The sequence below is a fragment of the Notolepis coatsorum genome, assembly GCF_963971535.1.
Source record: "Notolepis coatsorum genome assembly, chromosome: 3".
In the NCBI taxonomy this organism is placed as follows: domain Eukaryota; kingdom Metazoa; phylum Chordata; class Actinopteri; order Aulopiformes; family Paralepididae; genus Notolepis; species Notolepis coatsorum.
Window position 1 is genome coordinate 50,551,917 of NC_140167.1, and position 18,433 is coordinate 50,570,349.

Sequence of the window (18,433 nt, forward strand, 5' to 3'; positions counted from 1 at the left end):
AGCAGGACGGGATTGCATTTACACAAACAGTGCTCCCCCCCCCCCCCCCAAGCAATCAAAACCTCTTTACACAAGGGGGGACGGATGGACCTTGTTTATTTAGCTACTGCTCATTGACATGCTGCTGCCCACACCTTTCTACCCTGAGGCTGGTCCCTTGGGGTCTGTAGAGTGCCTACGAGTACCACCCCTAACCGCTAGTAAGGAGCTGCCCGGTCAGCACACTGACTCTAATGGTGCCTCTCTATGCCAGGAACACACTCACCGGTCAACTGTACAGACTGTGCCGGGACAACACGCTCAATAGGCTTTGTGTCTTTATGTTTTCAGTGATTGTGGCAGTTTGAATGCGGCAAAGGGGTCGAGGAGAGATCCTGGGGAATGTAGACGGTAACTAAGTGATGGGAAACTGTGAATGTAGGAGTCTGACATCAGGCCGTGCGTGACGAGGTGTAACACTTTGCTTGTGAGGTAACACTCTTAACAAGCCATTTTCTCTGCACCTCATGGTTATGCAGGGAAAAAAGAGAAAAGTGAGAGCCAGGGAGGATTTCATAGTGGTTTACAGGAGGAATATGGAGAGAGAGAGAGAGAGAGAGAGAGAGAGAGAGAGAGAGAGAGAGAGAGAGAGAGAGAGAGAGAGCGAGAGAGAGAGAGAGAGAGAGAGAGAGAGAGAGGGGGGGAGAGAGAGAGAGAGGATGACAAAGGGAGGAGGATGAGAGAAGAAAGACAGCGGTCAACAAGCTGCCTCTATGCTAAATGAGTGATGGGGGGGGGCGGCGGAGTGATAGGCATGCTGAGGTTTGCTGCATCGTTATATAAACCTAGAGAATAGACATGAGAGAAGGTAGAGAAGATATCAGATGGAGGGAGAACGCAGGGAAAAGACATTAGAGCAAGGCGTGAAATGTCAAGAAAACCAGCCTTGGCTTCATCACTCATCTACTCCAACCGGACGCCCCAGCATGAGCTGGATAACCATAAGCCATGGTAACACCTCCCAGGAGAGAGGGAGAGAGAGAGAACCATGCTACCTGTGGCCTCTTTCGTCAGTCGCCTGGCAAGTGGCAACACTCTCTACCCCCCACTTTTCGTTTGGGGGGGCATTTTAATTCAAGAGAAATTTTCCTGCTGCATTTCTTCTCAATGAATCAGAAGAACTGTCTTTGCGTAGAACATTAATAGGAAACTGCTCGTACTTGATGTTGACTCGAGGCACTGTTTTTGAATGTGATGTTTGTCAATGTGATGTGTGAGGGTTGCACTTAGGCTACGCCTTGCATGGATCTGACCTCTGCTTGGTGGTTTGATAGATTGCACTGTACGTATGAATGACGACCCAGAATGACATGTCATCTTGTAGTGCTGTATTGATTTATCGCCTGTCAATTACCTTTTCCCGCGGCGCGCAGGACTGCCGCCGAACGCTATGCATGGCAAAATCTGGATCATTCACTCACTCACCTACTACACTCACTCGCTCACGGACGTTATGGCAGGGAGGTTTTGTCGGACGTGTGCGCAGGTAGCGCCGTGGGTCTGCGTGCGGTTTCCTGCTTGTCTTGAGGAGGAGCAGACGCAAGAACAACAGGGTGGTTAGGTGAGACATTTTCATTCAGTCTTTTCATGTCACTGCAAACAGATGTGAGTCCGTAGGCCTAGAGGTGGATATGCAACAGTACACACAGCAGTACACATGGCAGTACACAAGGCAGTACACACAGCAGTACACAAGGCAGTACACACAGCAGTACACATGGCAGTACACAAGGCAGTACACACAGCAGTACACAAGGCAGTACACACAGCAGTACACAAGGCAGTACACACGACAGTACACACGGCAGTACTGTAGAGGTGCTTGAGGGACAAAGTTAGTGTGACAGTCATTGACCACAGTCAATCAATCATGTTAATGCGATGGATTTTGCTAGTCGTGATCACAGATCACTAACTCCCCTGTGATGCTGCGTACTGTATGCACAGCACCTGTACCAGTGCCTCCTTGTAGGTGTCCTGGTTTCCACATATAGATCACAGCAATGTCCTATTTCCTCTCCTCTCCCTACCACCCTTTCCTCTCTTCCTGTCATCACGCTATAGGCTATGTCCCCCTCTCACTCTATTCCATCCTCTCCTCGCTTCGGTGGAGTGTGTATGCGAGGAAAGCACAGCCAATACACCGGGAAGATCTATTTTTGGCAATCGAAGGTTATGGTTGGGAGGCAGGCGTCGAATCTCTGTGCAGCATCAAATTGGGGAAAAAAGCATTTGTGTCAATGCCATGTATCTGCCCGTTTGTGCTGCTTCCCAGGGGAATGGAAAGATTAATCTTAATTTTTTGAATGGCTTCTCCGTGACAAAGAGACACATGCTTGGAGCACATCACTCCATAATTTGGAACGCATTTGGAAGGAGGCATTTGCTTCCGTCAGCTGTGGGGTTCCAGAGCTCTGGGACTCAGACCGCGCGTCAGGCCCTCCTGGGGCGGTGTGAGTCATAAAGGGGTGCAGGTGAAATGAGATGTCAAGACTAAACTGAGAGTGATACAGGATACGCACACGAAACATATTGGAGGCTGCTGCAAATGAAATAGATTGAAACCACTGGTTAGTTTTTGGTCATTTCTGCTTAGAGTATAAGGGCTTAAAATGTAATTCTTTTCAATGTTTGTTGGAGATCTACTTCAGTTTCTTGATTGATTGATTGAACATTTTATTAACAGATTGCAGAATGGGTACAATACAGTACGGCTCAATACACACAATTGTTAAGGGGATGCAGACCAGAGAAACCACATCAGGGTCCCCCATTTTCAATTCATCATAACATTTATGACATACACAACATACAGTACTGTTACATCCAGACATTTATGACATACAAGATATACAAATATACAGTACTTTTTATTCTCTTTACATGTGGTTATTTTTCAGCTCAATTTATTGACTTATAGCATAGGTTTATACACTTATGACATACTGTACATTTCAGACAGCTATGAGAATTGAATGTTGACACTATATAAACATTCACCATGGTTAGGAGGAGAATTATATAGTGACTATCTGCCATGTGCATATCTGGTTTGCTAGCAGGATACCTGTGTTGAACAAAGGGGTCTACAAGGCCTTAAACATGTACTTTTGGTCCTATGTATATAGCTATTGTTAATATTTTAATCTTCTGTCAGCCTATACAATGTTCTTTCTCATCATGCCTTATGCAATGTCCGTGTAACGGCGATGATAATGACGACCACGACACAACGACGAGATAATGATGGACTTATGACCATCATAAACCTCATTGAGAAATATCATTATCTGGGCTGAAAAAGATTTCTCACGCACTCTTTTGGTAAAAGGCACCTTTTTAGTGTTTTTCTATGAATGAGAAAACAACTACGTCTCCCAAAGATCTCTGGGCTTACTCGCAGAGTGAATGTAACGCAAATGTAATGTGTTTCTGTTACTCCTAATCACTGAATTTAAATCATTGTCTCCTCTCTCACTTTGCTTGGAACCTGTGGTTGGCAGTAAACCCTTTACCGCACCGGCCTACGCAGTACGCATTGAAACGGGACCATACAGGTTACAGTCCAACATTAGAATAAAAACTAACTACCCTTGCATTCAGAATATAATTCCTGATTTAGAGAGTTTTCTTTCCTTCTCTGTATTTAAGATGAATAATCACATTACTTCAACTGATAACAATGCAAATCACTTGTAATTCCCAGAGAATTCAGTTGACCTCAAAGTATGACATGTGTTATTGTAAGATTACAGTGAGCCCTATGATACTAAAAACCCTACCAGGCTTTATGGGTAGATGCCTACTGTAGTACTGTGTATGCCAACTAGTCGACCACAGGTCCAAAACAAGCATTATGATGTTCCTTTGTCCTTTGAATGTATCTATTAATCTATTGTGTTTGTTTATTGGTCTGTGGTAAGTTAGAGTAGTATTTAAGTTCTGGTAAAAATGACCATAGAACATTTGTTTTAATTCATTGTTTCTGGACTTTATTGAAGAATGAGTTGAATACTTGATATTTACATTGCTTTGCTGACTGATAATTGTACTATTTTACTGCAGTTTGAATCTAAAGTTGAAATCTGCTCAAATGTTTCATCCATAACTTGCATAACCATAAGCCAATGTAAAATTGCTTTACAAAAAGGCTTTTGCTTTCTGCTCTGCTGTGCAGTGAAAGAATGAATGGTTTGGTTTATATTCAAACTTGCCACGACTTATTTAATACTTATTTTAAGATATTCTGACAGTACCCTTTATTTGAATGCAGAGCTAAAATGCGCAAGACTAGTAATGTTTAAATAAAATAAAATGTACATGATCATGTACGGAGGTTTCATAAGGCAGATTGTCTATAAATAAATGGAGTAATTGCCTGAATATTATGTAGTATTGGTATTATTTATTAGATAGATTATTATTATTATTATTATTATTATTATTATTATTATTATTATTATTATTATTATTATTATTATTATTATTATTGCCCTTCAGTGGAACTTTGATGGAAATGGTTCAAATGAAACAAATGGAAATTCCATATCCTACTGTAAGAGGAATCTCAAGACAAACTTTAGCTAATAGGGACTTTAAAATGACTTATCTTCCTCTCTCTCAAGTCCATTTGGAGTTATTATCACTATACTAGAGTCACCGTGCAGAAGCTGGATTTATCAGTACAACAAGATACAAGATACTTTAATGCCACACAACTATGGTTGGTGGTAATTGTTTGCGGTACAGCATGTTAATTAAGCACTGGGACATCAACATGAAACATCAAACGCCCCCCTCCCACCTCCCAATCCCCACAAGGAATACATACAGGACAGTCACATAAAACAAGTGTCAGTCAGTGTCGGATGCTTGCCCGTCTGTGCAAGGGCCAGGGCGTTTAGAAAGAAAAAAAATTCTTGAAGCGTTTGTGTTTAGTCAGAATTGACCTGTAGCGACCTGAGGGCATGCGCTGGATAAATAGTCACCGTGCAGCAGCTGGAGTTATCAGTATAACTAATCACCGTGCAGCAGCTGGAGTTATCAGTATAACTAATCACCGTGCAGCAGCTGGAGTTATCAGTATAACGAGAGTCACCTTGCAGCAGCTAGAGTTATACATGTAAGTAAAACTAGAGTCACCTTGCAGCAGCTAGAGTTATACATGTAAGTAAAACTAGAGTCACCTTGCAGCAGCTAGAGTTATACATGTAAGTAAAACTAGAGTCACCTTGCAGCAGCTAGAGTTATACATGTAAGTAAAACTATAGAGTCACCTTGCAGCAGCTAGAGTTATACATGTAAGTAAAACTATACAGTCACCTTGCAGCAGCTAGAGTTATACATGTAAGTAAAACTAGAGTCACCTTGCAGCAGCTAGAGTTATACATGTAAGTAAAACTAGAGTCACCTTGCAGCAGCTAGAGTTATACATGTAAGTGTAAAACTAGAGTCAGCCTGCAGCAGATGCATAGCAGTCATAGTGCCTGCTCAGCAGAATACTGCTGCTTGACGTAACAAGAAGCTGCAGCACAAACAACACTGATGTAACAGAATAACCCCCCAAACCGTATTCCTGTGACTGCTATAGTCTTGTTACCAGAGGGTATGGGGACCTACCTGGTCACTCTTTATCTAAGTCAGTCAGTCAGTCAGTCAGTCAGTCAGTCAGTCAGTCAGTCAGTCAGTCAGTCAGTCAGTCAGTCTGTCTGTCTGTCTGTCTGTCTGTCTGTCTGTCTGTCTGTCTGTCTGTCTGTCTGTCTGTCTGTCTGTCTGTCTGTCGCAACACTCAAGAGGAATTCCGGGCTGGCAAGACAATGTTGACGCGTCACGGCTCAATGCGAGGTGGCCGGGATACGGCGAGCGGGGCAAGCCAGCTCGACCGATTGGTGCGGGGAGCGAGGAACGGGAGCGTTTATAATGTGTCCTTATTTCCCCGACGGAGTGGAGCATTTAGGTAGATATTTAGCACTGACGGAACACACACATGCGCAGCACTAGGTCACATACCTCATACGCACACATGCCAGACACACCCACTAGTTGATTAGTACGGATAAGATACACCTGCGCATAATTAGTTTGACACACATCTCACGTGCACACACAGGGTACCACACCATTCATAAACACTAGGTTAGATAGTCATGTTGAGCGAGTTGGAGTGTGTTGTTGTATAGAGAGAGAGATTGATTATTCGGAGTTTGTGACAGTGGTGGTAGAAGGAGAGGAGACAGCTAGTAGGTGTTTCGTGTGTGTATCGACCCTGGACTGGCTGAATATCCCCCTTGTGTACTGACCCTGGACTGGACGACTAAACTGAGTATTGAACAATCCCTTTTTCTGGCAACGAACTAGGGCTGACCCCTATTAGTCGAATAGTCGACTAATCGATCGAAAGGAGCCGTAGTCGACTGCCAACCTCTTAGTCGAATACAAAAATATATATATATATATTTAAATCTTTTTTTTTTTATATTATAATTTTTTTATCATTCTTTCCAAAAGAAAAGAGGCCTAGAAGCGTGGCTAACGCTAATGGCACGCATACCAGATGCTAACTGCCTAAGAAAACAGGCACAGAGGCACTGAAAGAGGATTTCACCCATCTAATGAACACACTAGACTAGACAAATATCAAGATGTATCCATCAGTGGACCAATTGCATGCTTTTGCAGAGAACAAGAAGCCTTGCATTGACTCCTTCAGACATTAAGCACCCCCCACAGCCCAAATGGAATGATACAACATTTTAAAATTAAAGTATACTTTAGATTTCATAGTCGACTAATCTGCTAATTTCGACTATCCAAATCCTTAGTCGGGGACAGCCCTACAACGAACCTCCTTTGTGTATCGACCCCTGGACTGGCTGACCATTCTATTGCTTTCCGTGCGTTTGTGGTGAGTGGGACATTTGGACGCGCAGTCTGCTGGTGTAGGGTATTGTTTGGCTATTATTTGTGTGATTTAAATAAAGTAAACAAAAGAGGCAGTGTGTGGAAATTGCTAATTCTTGTGGGTTTTTGGACTGTGGCGAGCCTGTATCATACACGGTTTGTTACACTATCTATCTATCTATCTATCTATCTATCTATCTATCTATCTATCTATCTATCTATCTATCTATCTATCTATCTATCCTGTCATGTTTGTTTAATCTCACCCATCAGAATCTCCTCTCAGTGTTTTATCTGGTTAAATGGAGGTTAGGTAACGATGCATTCAGACAGATTACACAAATTCCTGGGAATATATCCCACTTCACGAAGCGTCCATTATAACACAAATACATTAAGGCGATGATGCTGCTGATGCTCAATCCTGGGAATTAGAAAGGTGGAACATCCTCCATTTATGTTTTATTTTAGGAGCATGCAGCTGTGGTGTACAGACTTGACATGTTCACACAGACTAATAGTGCCTTCTCTCTTCTCCTCCACCTCAGAACCCACACGTGCGTGCATGCGTGTGTATGTGTGTACAAATCCACATGGGTGGAGTTGTTACTAAGTGAATGTGTCTGGAACACAGCCTTTTACTAAGTGTTTGTATACCATGCATCAATGCACACACACACAGCCAACCATGTTGTCATGCATTGTGGGGACGTTCCATAGAACTGCATTCATTCCCTAACCCCTTACCCTTACCATAACCCCTAAAATATCTCCTTTAGCTTGTGTGTCCCCACAATGACAAAATAAATCACTCATGGCCACATTTGGTCCCCACAATGGTAGGAGAACGTGGCCACACATAATGCTGTACATATAGACATATCATATCTGTGTCAGTAGCTGTTTAGTCTGTGGCAGATAGAGCAGGGCATGCAGCATCAGTTTCATCAGCGAGGTGCCCTGTTGTGTAAGTGACAGGCTGCAATTACATCATCCTAGATCATCCAGGACGGAGGGTCAGAGATAGCATGCTGTGGGATAACAGGGGATGAGGGGGGAGTGGGGGTGATGGGAGGGAGGGAGACAGATGGAGGGAAGAGCAGAGGAACAGAGGGCGAGAGGTGAGGATGGAAAGATGAAGTGTTAGTGAGACAACGGCTGGAAGGTCAAAGTGTGAGATACCTGGATGGATGGAGGGCGGGATGGATGGATGGATGGGTGGATGGATGGATGGAGAGATAGGATGGGTGGGTGAGTGGATGGATGGATGGACGGATGGATGGACGGATGGACAGACGAAGAGAGCAGAGAGCAGAGGCATAATGAGTAGTGCACTGTGGGAAAAGAAGGGTAGGCTGGATGAATTGTGAATGAGAATGAGATGCTGAAGGGATGGATAGAGAGTGGTGCAGAGGGATAGAGAGGAAGAGAGAGAGAGAGAGAGACAGGACAGGAGCCAGTCAATAGAATAGAATAGAATAGAATAGAAGTACTTCTATTCAGCAGTTACAATGCAACACAATCCAAACTAGAAAGCTGAGCGCAAATCTCCAGGAGCCACACATTTCTTCTCTCTCTCTCACAAAGCAATCAAACACACGGTCTACAATATTTAACAAATGCAGACGCCATCTATCACCCTAATTACTGGTATCACACAACATACAGAGAAATCATCCACTGTCTGTAGGAAAGAAAAAAGGCCAAATTGTGTTGACAAGTCACTAGCCTATCAAGTACAGTAGCCTTAAGTGTAGGGGGTGGGGCAAACAGACCAATGATAGCAGATCTCCCCACAATATTACACTAGCACACTAGTACACTAGTACACTATCACACTAATAACACTAGCATGAGTCGGGGGGGAATCACGTTGGCTACGTAATCTGACATACGTCGGGTCTAGTTTGGTATGGGGTTGCTCTTGCTCTACTTGCAATACTCTTTGACGCTAATACAGTGCAAATGTATCTCTCAAATCCATCCAGAATGCCATCAAGAGACTTCAGATTGTTTGTACATTGTACTTCCGTCATGATACACCTTTTTAGGTGGTGATGTACTTCCTTTTTACAAGGAAGTTGTTTGTATGGAAGTAGGAGGGTTCCTCATAGTATGTTATTTTCTAGTCTATTCTTAATCTATTTAAACCTAAAAATCAAACATGAGTTTCACTGCTAGAACATGTGAAATCCTCAAAGATGTAAATCTGTTTTTTTGTTTGTTTGGTCTGATGGGGGAGCTGCTTAGGATCCATGTTTTACCAAATCCTCAAATTTCATACGTAGCAAACTAGTACAAAATGTCTCCTTCTGGTCATTACATAGAGTAATAGTATAGAGTATAGAGTATAGAAGGCTGGGCCAGGAGATGTGAGGAGCCATCACATCTGACAACAGATGGTAGGATTTACACTTGTAGGGTCTGGTTGTTCATTTAATGATGGTTTTCCTAAACCCAAGCCATTGAGACCCTCCTTGTTGTGGCACTCCTGCTTTGGTGGAATGTAAGAGGCCATGCAGTGTCGGCTGTTTTCCCATAAGCTCTAAGACCATCTGAACACAAAGAGCTTTGCAGCATTGACTTTCCATGGATCAGCGCTAAGATGCATTAGGGACACTGGGTTCTGAGAGGTTGGTGAACTTTGACCTGCATTGTCTCCGGTGGGTGCAGTCAGCTCCAGGTTTCTCCCGCTGTCCGATTTAAGCAGGTGGATAGGAAATCTATTTCAACACCCTCACTGATTGACCTGAGACATATTCAAAACCCTCAACTGATTGACCTGAGACATATTCAAAACCCTCAACTGATTGACCTGAGACATATTCCCACACCCTACACCCATGTGTGAGCCTGCAAGTTCTGCTTTCCCCCACCTCAATGGACAATGGCTGACTGATATATATATACAGGTGCAGCTCAATAAATTAGAATATCGTGGAAGAGTCTATATATTTAGCTGTATTGATGCAGTCATTTGTGCAAAAGGAGCCCCAACCAAGTACTGAGTGAACATACATGAACATACTTTTCAGAAGGCCGACATTTCTATATACAAAAGAAAAATACATCTATTTTTTATTGGTGATACAGAATTTTGGGCTTTCATGAGCTTTAAGACATAATCATCCAAATTAAAACAAATAAAGGCTTGAAATATTTCACTTTGTGTGTAATGAATCTATAATCTACAAGTTTCCCTTTTTGAATCGAATTACTGAAATAAAATTACTTTTCCACGATATTCAAATTTATCGAGCTGCACCTGTATATGTAAAATATTTGAGAATTCAGGTCTCCTTTCGTCAGATCAGATCAGAACTGTAGGAGTTATGACTAACATGGACACGTGCACATGAACAATACTCCTGTCAGGCTCTGAGCGCACAGGTGTAATAATTAGGATGAGAACACCTGAGACAAATAAAATTATAGAATCTTTAGAACAGGAGTTACAGACAAGGATCCAGCAGGACTGTTATCTGAATCCCATCAGACGTATGGATATAGTCATCTCACCACCTGCTGAGTCTGTTGGGTGAAATGTTACACAGTCCAAACAGCTGCTAGGCCATAGCTTAGATGTAATATCTATTAAGGGGAATGCATGGTACTGGCATTCCTGCCCTGTACCATAGGACTCTACAAGGATTAAGTCTAGATTACACATTTTTCCATTTCGAAAGGATTTTTTCAATCGGATCCCGTTTAACTAGAGAAAGCCGTAGAGTTCCATTATCTATATAATCATAATTTGCCTTCAGTCTCTCATCTTCACTTCACAATCTCATTTTTGAGCTCATTCGGCACCTTCTTGAGATCATGTGTACTACAAAAAATCTAAGCAAATTAATAAAGGGCAGATTATTTACAGGGGGTTTTGTAGATACAGTACTGAATTCTGCCATCCGGACACATGCAATTTGAAATATAAATATAGAATATCAGGCCTATAAATGACCTTATTATGGCCAAGTGACACATCTATGGATCGGGCCAAATCTCCCATTTCCAATGGCAGAGTTCAATCTGGATTTAGTACCACCAGGCGCCCCTGACAGGGCAGAAAAAACTGTGAAATGTAAATAGCTCAGCCAATTTTTCATCAGATTGCAACACGTTTTTTTGCTAGACATTCACAGAAGGGTAAAGAAACTACGTTCTATTTTATGGCAATAACGTTGAGGTTTGTTCCACCCGTGAGATATGATCCCGAAAAATAACACACAAAAAAGAACTACTACTACTTTGTATATTAAAACCATGAGCTATGGAGAGAATTTAGATCCACTGAGAAAAACTTCTTGATCCAGAATGCCTCTATTTTGAGTCATTGATTTCAGATCACCTCTGGAGGAGTGGATCAGATGGTGGATAAGAATCTGTAGAATGAGAAACGCCTACATCAGTAGATTGCAATTTACTTTGTATATTGTCAATTGTCAATGTGTTAATTTAATGTACAAGTCAATGTTAAGTACATTTTACTGCTATATTAAATGTTTTTTGGGGAAAAGCAATAATTGTATTCTGCTGCACCTTTTTTTATTCTACATACAAATGTTATCTATAGCACCTTTAAATATTTCACAATTGTTATTTCACTTCATGGCACCTTACTTTCTCCCTAAGGGTGCCACTGACCCCTCTCTCTGTTCGTTTTATAACAGTCATTAGATGGGAGGAGAGGCTGTATGCATGTCTTGAACTCTCTAAATTATTCAAACAGCGGCTGTTAGCGCCGGCCAGGAAGGATTCAGAGCATTAGAGCGGGATCAGCCCTCTGGGCATTGGGATCTAGCAGCAGCAGCAGGGATCAGCCCTCTGGGCAGTGAGGTCTAGCAGCAGCAGGGTCCACAAATTACACAAGACACACAACTTACGTTTACACTATACAAGAGAATGCGTTACTTTATTGTTGTGTACGTTACAACATATCCTTCTACACATTGCATTCTGAAACTAAACCTATGTATTTTAACAGTGTTCATATGCATATATTGATAGATATGACAATTATTATAGCGGTTCCTACTTACATTTGTACAACAGACAACAACCCATTGATTATAAATATAGTCTCTCTTTGTGCAGTCATCGCCTGCTTCAACAATCATCCGCATGTGATGACAAAACAGTCTGATTGATTTGTTCGCTTATCAATATTAACGCAGTAACAAGTCGATACCGACAGATTCCTGACCACTCCTTTGCTAAACATATGAATACAGGAAACCACCTTTTGCACCTTTACAGAGCTGTGGTTTAGCTATTAGCTATGGGTTAATAGTAGTTTGTGTGTCTGTGTGTGTGTTCAGTTTGTATACAGAAGGACCAGTTGAGTGAGACAAACCGCTAAATCCTCACACTAGGCCAAATGTGTGCATGGCATTCTTGCTTTCTCACTGTCTGGGAACCATCTACACCTGCTAATGAAACAGACACTGTATCCTCCATTAGGCCAAATACATTAACATCAGATTAGTATAATACGGTCACATTATCTGGAATCACAAAGTCACGTGTCTATGAGGAAAAAAAATTAAGAAATAACATTTAAATAAAATAAATGGTCAGAAAAGTGAGTGATGTATGCGAGTGAGCACGGTGAAATATGGTCTGTATATCTGTTGCTCGCATGAGACGGCTACAAAATTAGCTTAATCGGTCACACCGTATATTTTTGGAAGAATAGTGTGTGTGCATACATGCAAGTGTGCTAGCATGCGTCTAACATGCCACTGCCTTTGTCTTCACCGAACAAATTACTGAAAGGGGGCACCATTACTACCGGCAAAGTCCATCCCATCATCAAGTGTAATTTCCCGGTAGAACAGAAGCAGACCCGTCTTCCGACACACCCTTCTGATGCTCTGGACACAGACTCCTGGAGCCAGCAGAAACCGAATCTCTGCATCCGAAGGCCCTATTCGGTGCTGGACCCGTGCCCAGAATCGGGTTAGGCAGCTGGCCTAAGGTTTCAGAGCCCGTGCCCAGTGGGTGCTGCCTGGAGACACAAAGCCACTCTGTGAGTCCCGGAGCGGAGAAGGGACACGCAGGGCAGGTATTTACCTCTCTCTCCTCCTCCTCCGGCTCCCGAGTGTCAACAGACTGTGACTGAAAGGACTAGACACTGCTTTCCATTCACGGGACAATGCAGCTACTGTGTTCGTCTCTCCGCAGCAGCAGGCCAGCAGCACACGTCCATGGCTCTGCCAGCTCCTCAAAACCTCTCGTCTCAATGAGCATCAAGTGCCTTTAGTTATCTTTTTTTTTTTTTCTTTTTTTTCAGAGAAGGGTGGCATCTAAGCACATATCTACAGTCAGTACAGAAAAACCCAATCCATAATCATACAACTGTGTGAATAATGATAAAACTGACATAAAACAGGTTGTACCCCAATTATATACATGGTGTGGTGTGGAAAGTCAATTAGAACAAAATAGTGCTTCCTGTTTTCTGTACCAAATACAGTCCAATAGGGAAAAGTATCCTCATGAATGATAGTCTTTGCAGGGCTTCAGCTCCTATCTCGGTCTCCTGGATGTGTGGCTGTCGGGTGGGTATAAAGTCATAAGGCATTGTCCACTATATCCTCATGTGTCCCGTTGCTCCAACGTCCTCGTGTAAAAGGTATTCCAAATTAGCTTGAATCCAGCAGCCAGAGTAATAGTTCTATCTAAAGAAATTACATGGCGATTTCCCATATATGTCCTCCACTGCACAGAGGATACAGTTAGTTTAAGCATCCCATGCTGGTAAAATCCTTAGTATGCGAGTGTACTGTAGTCCCTGAACACCAGGGCTAGCATACAGTAGTCCCTGATCACCAGGGCTAGCATACAGTAGTCCCTGATCACCAGGGCTAGCATACAGTAGTCCCTGAACACCAGGGCTAGCATACAGTAGTCCCTGATCACCAGGGCTAGCATACAGTAGTCCCTGAACACCAGGGCTAGCATACAGTAGTCCCTGATCACCAGGGCTAGCATACAGTAGTCCCTGAACACCAGGTATATGTCTATTCAGTCTCCCAGTTTGTGTACATAGTTGACAGGAAAGGTCCCACTCCTGGATGCGTCCCCCTCTATGTGTCCAACCTGTGGGATACACAGAATACACATGTAACATGGTTAAATGAGCATTTCACCAATATTTAACCTGAATATACTAAATATACTACAGGTCTGTAAGCTCTTTGAGACACAAACATGATGGTAAAATAGTTTGTACGCCAATTATATGGTGGTAAAATGTCCTCCTCACAACCAAACGATAGGATGAACTCATTCCCCGCCAACAACGTTTATATACGTTATTGGGCACCATCCTTTGAACGCCAACCAGAGATATACGTTATTTGATCGTTTTTCCTTTTTTTTTTACATTTGTATTCATTATTCATGCAGGGACCTTGGTGTTACCATAGGGAATGAGTCTGAGATCGCCAAAGTGCAATACCGACCGCATCCAGCTAGATGGCGGTATCGAGCACCCTTTGAAACCTTGTATCTTGGCCTGTGTAACGGCCAAATGTCAACAGGCTCACTTTTCTTTGTCGGGCGAGCGGAGCGGTTATAACGATCGGATTGAGAAGCATCAAATGCTCAGATGCATGATGTATGGTGGATTATGTTGGCGACACGATGGACACCAATACTTGGAATCACGATCAGATAATTGGAATATTCTTTTTGGGGTACATCCTAGTGAAGGTAAGGACTATATGATAATCAATCCTGCGTTTATCCAACCATGTCTTCAACCCCCTTTCATGCATTCATGATGAAACATAATACCTACTATATAGATTTGATTTCGGGATAATAGCGTGTTCAGGCAAGAAACACCAACGTTTATAGTAGAATTGACGTATAAGGCTATTACGCAGCCTTTCGGGAATTACCCCAAACCATGCTATAACTATACTTATATTCACCACGGTATAACACGGATGGATGAAAGAATGAATTCTTTTTCACATATTGAACGATAGATAGGTGATGTCAAATGGGCCATAGTTTTTGTATCCATAGCTATAATATAGAATATAATTATAGCTTTACAAACAAGGTGACGCACTCCTATCTTTTAAAGCGTGGCAGTGCTAGAACGGGACCAGTCTAATCCCCGGCGGTCAATGAGTTAAGGTTGAAATTCCATAATTATTCCATAATATGATTCCTTAATTTATTTATAATCTATTTTAGGCTCTCTTTCTCTTCAGGCAATTACCCCCAAAACACTTAGCCAGTGTTAAGACATAACATTCATTGAGATTTTGAAATCAAGTGAAGAAATTGTAGTTGCACTTACCCACCAGTGTGTGTCATCGGTGGCTGTAACTATGATGATCTCATCCTTGGAGAAGGCCAGCTGGTCAGAGCTGACCCCTCTGCAGTCCACCAGCGCCTTGACCCGCTTCTGTCGCGGCCTGCAGCCAGACACCTGGGGGCGAGACACGCGATAAATCAGCGCTGCATTTTTATGGGTGTATTCGAAAATGTATATCGACTGTGAAGTCTCAGACTCATGTTAGTATTACACAGGAAAAAAACAAGCCTCTAGACTTGAAGGACTGACTCAATACCTTGGGAAGGGAATCTGTGGCATATGATGATGACTAGGGTGAGTACACACATAGGAACCTCGATTAGATGTGAGGGGGGAGTGTAAGAGTTGTAATGTCTTCTATTCATATTTTATATTTGGATAAAAAAAATTATTGCCTATATTTATTGTCTTCCTATTACCCTGCCCCCCCCCCCCCCCCCCGTGCTGCTGTGACACAGGAATTTCCCCAAGGGGATCAATAAAGGAATATCTTATCTTATCTTAAGGTGTCAGTGTTGAGTGTTGGTACAGTATGTCATTGGGGGTCATTTATCACGTGGGCACCTCCCATCATGGATGTTTGGTTGAGTTAGACCCACGACACTTCCAGGATGCTCCACCGAGCCTGGAGGTCCAGATCTAGCCCCCCGTTTCACCCACTACCAGACTATGCTCTGATCAGCCTCCTTACAAAATTCATCTATGCCTAATAAAACGATCTAATGATTGAAACTAAATCGTTAATTAATTAAATTAAATTAATCGTAATTAATGCATTCCCAGCCTATGAATATTGAGGCTGCACCAGCGATTAGTTGCCGGTTCCCACTTATCATAATTTCTGCCAGGCTTAAGCTAAATACGCTGGCTGACGCTGCTGTGGGTCCACTGGCAGCTCTGTGCTGGATGCCATGGCTTGCCTCAGCTGTCCAGCCATCTGCATTTATCTATAAAAGTACATTATCTCAGCTATCTGAGATAAGTAAAATAAAACATGTGCTATGTCCTAACATAGCCATACCTCATTAGTTGTAATGTTTAATAATTTTTTTCACATTTAGTAATTTAGCAGACGCTTTTATCCAAAGTGAGTTAAAAGTTCTGCACAACAGGTCAGCAGGAAGGGTACAACTTTTCAGTTCAGTTCAGTTCAGTTCAGTTATTTAACTTATTTTTAATTTCGGGTTTTAGACACAATGGTCATTCCATAAATCGCATAAGTTTTACCAGCCGCTATTGCAGCATTGTCCAATTGTCCGGAAAGGGATAGGAAGAAGCACTAGGCTTGTCGGGCCCTACCCCTGAAGACTTACGTTTTTCATAATTTTTTATTTCTTTTACTCTGGCAGCTAAGGGTAAGTAACATTGTTCATCAAACAGTGTTGAACCTGGGTGCTACAGTGCATAGTAGTATAGACATATTATCATAGTAGGTCATTTTATAGGCAAGGTAGATTCCTTAGTTAACGAAGCAAAAGACAGTACGAAGGTTCGTTTTATTTTTTTTGATTGAGATACCGATTGAAGAAGTGTGTTTTTAGTCAACAGCTGTATAACGTGTGGTATAACAACCATAAACAACTGGCTTAGTAAAAGAAAAGGTTCTGTGTGTCGTCCCACCATAGCGTTCCTGCGAGACCGGGGGGCAGGAACAATGACCGGAGATGAAGACGGGTCGGGAGCCGGGGTCGGGCTCAGCGTCTGGACCGGGGCCAGGCTGGGCCCGTTCCCCACCAGGCTGCAGTACAGCTCCTCCTGGCTGCCCACACAGCTGGGCGATATCACACCACACTTCCCCTGACCCCCTACTCCTCCACTGCTGGTCCGCCGGTACGACGTGGTCTTCTCTGAACTGGAAGGGGGAGGAAGTCAGACAGCAGTCAGACATGAAATGACTGTGTGGCTTTACTGTGATAGACTGTTGTTTATAGGTCTGAACCGAAGGAGGGAAAATTAGAGGCTATCTTTTACAGTCTGTGCTAGTTTTAGGAAGGTATACAGGATGGGGGGGAAGGACAAATAAGGTTGAATACACAGGCATGGATTACGATTATTATCTTATCTATAAATCTTAGAATAAGGAATAATAATTTATCTAACATTTATTTTTGTCTTGAGCGGTCTACTAAACTGAAACATTGGGAGTTGCAGAGGATGCGTCATATCAATCTCCAGTAGAGGGCACTGTATGACAATAGGACTGTTGACTAGTAACGGTTGGGTAACAGCCGGTGCAGCTATGCCCTCACCTCACAGGTCCTATGTGGTTGGAAGAGTTGACGGTGACGTTGCTTTGAGACCCAGAACCGGCCCCGGGCTGACCGTCCCAGGACATGCCCTGCCTCTGCGTCCTCAGCACACCCCCCTGCCCATGGGGGGACCTGGGAGGTCGGCTCTCTATGCTGGGGGAGGGGGGGCTGTGTCTGGCCTGGGCCTGCAGGTTGGAAGGGTTGGAGCAGCGCCTCAGAACAGGGTTGCCTTCCTGGGTGAGGACAGATATCTGGGGGTCTGAGCGACCTGCGGAGAGGAGGGCATAGTCAAATACCCTGTCTAACAAGACAGGACGAACCCCATGCTCTTCATGTTGTGTTCAAACAGTAAGGCTGTGATCACATTGGACGCCTTTTTGAACGCGTCTGCGCTTTCCTCAAAACTATGCCTCCTTGTGTTTTTGAAGCGATGCTTTTTCGGGTGCTCTCAGTTTAAAAAGTTTCGACTTTAGCTGCGGAGCGCACAGACATCAATGTCACCTTCTTGTCGACAGACCAATCAAATGTCAGTTTCTGACAAACCTTGTTTGTACGACCAGGTCTTACCAAGACCTAGATATGAACAGCAACGCCTGGCAGGCTGTGAGTAGTAATGTATGTAACTTATGTAATGTTAGCTGAGGTAGCAACGGTAATCAGTGGTAATGTATGTAACTTATGTAACGTTAGCTGAGGTAGCAACGGTAATCACTCGTTGCACCCTGTACACTTTAGATTCTTTATGTACACTGCCGCGCCTCGTGTTTTGAGCGCAAGAAAAAGGCGTCCAATGTGATCACAACCTAATAATGTCACTGACAATCAAGAGCCGGTTGATACTGGCTTCATCAAAAAGAGAAACACCAAGGAGGAGACCTTATGATGAGATGTCATTACATCCCAATCAACG

The 18,433-nt window shown here is 43.0% G+C and overlaps 1 protein-coding gene across 2 annotated transcripts in view; it reads right to left on the bottom strand.

The window, feature by feature from the left end:
- Nucleotides 1-11,827: 11,827 nt before the first annotated feature.
- The window catches only part of asap3 (ArfGAP with SH3 domain, ankyrin repeat and PH domain 3), a 55,788-nt gene continuing 49,182 nt past the window's right edge, over nt 11,828-18,433 (bottom strand). Inside the window, exons 23-26 of one of the 2 annotated variants that reach the window (XM_084310528.1) lie at nt 17,524-17,791; nt 16,895-17,126; nt 15,261-15,388; nt 11,828-14,040 (exon numbers count right to left, since the gene is read on the bottom strand). In XM_084310528.1, the coding sequence (XP_084166654.1) occupies nt 14,028-14,040; nt 15,261-15,388; nt 16,895-17,126; nt 17,524-17,791 (641 nt within the window). In that variant the 3' untranslated portion in view covers nt 11,828-14,027. Of the gene's footprint in view, nt 14,041-15,256; nt 15,389-16,894; nt 17,127-17,523; nt 17,792-18,433 lie in introns of both variants that reach the window. The other variant, XM_084310527.1, reaches the window with a different exon arrangement.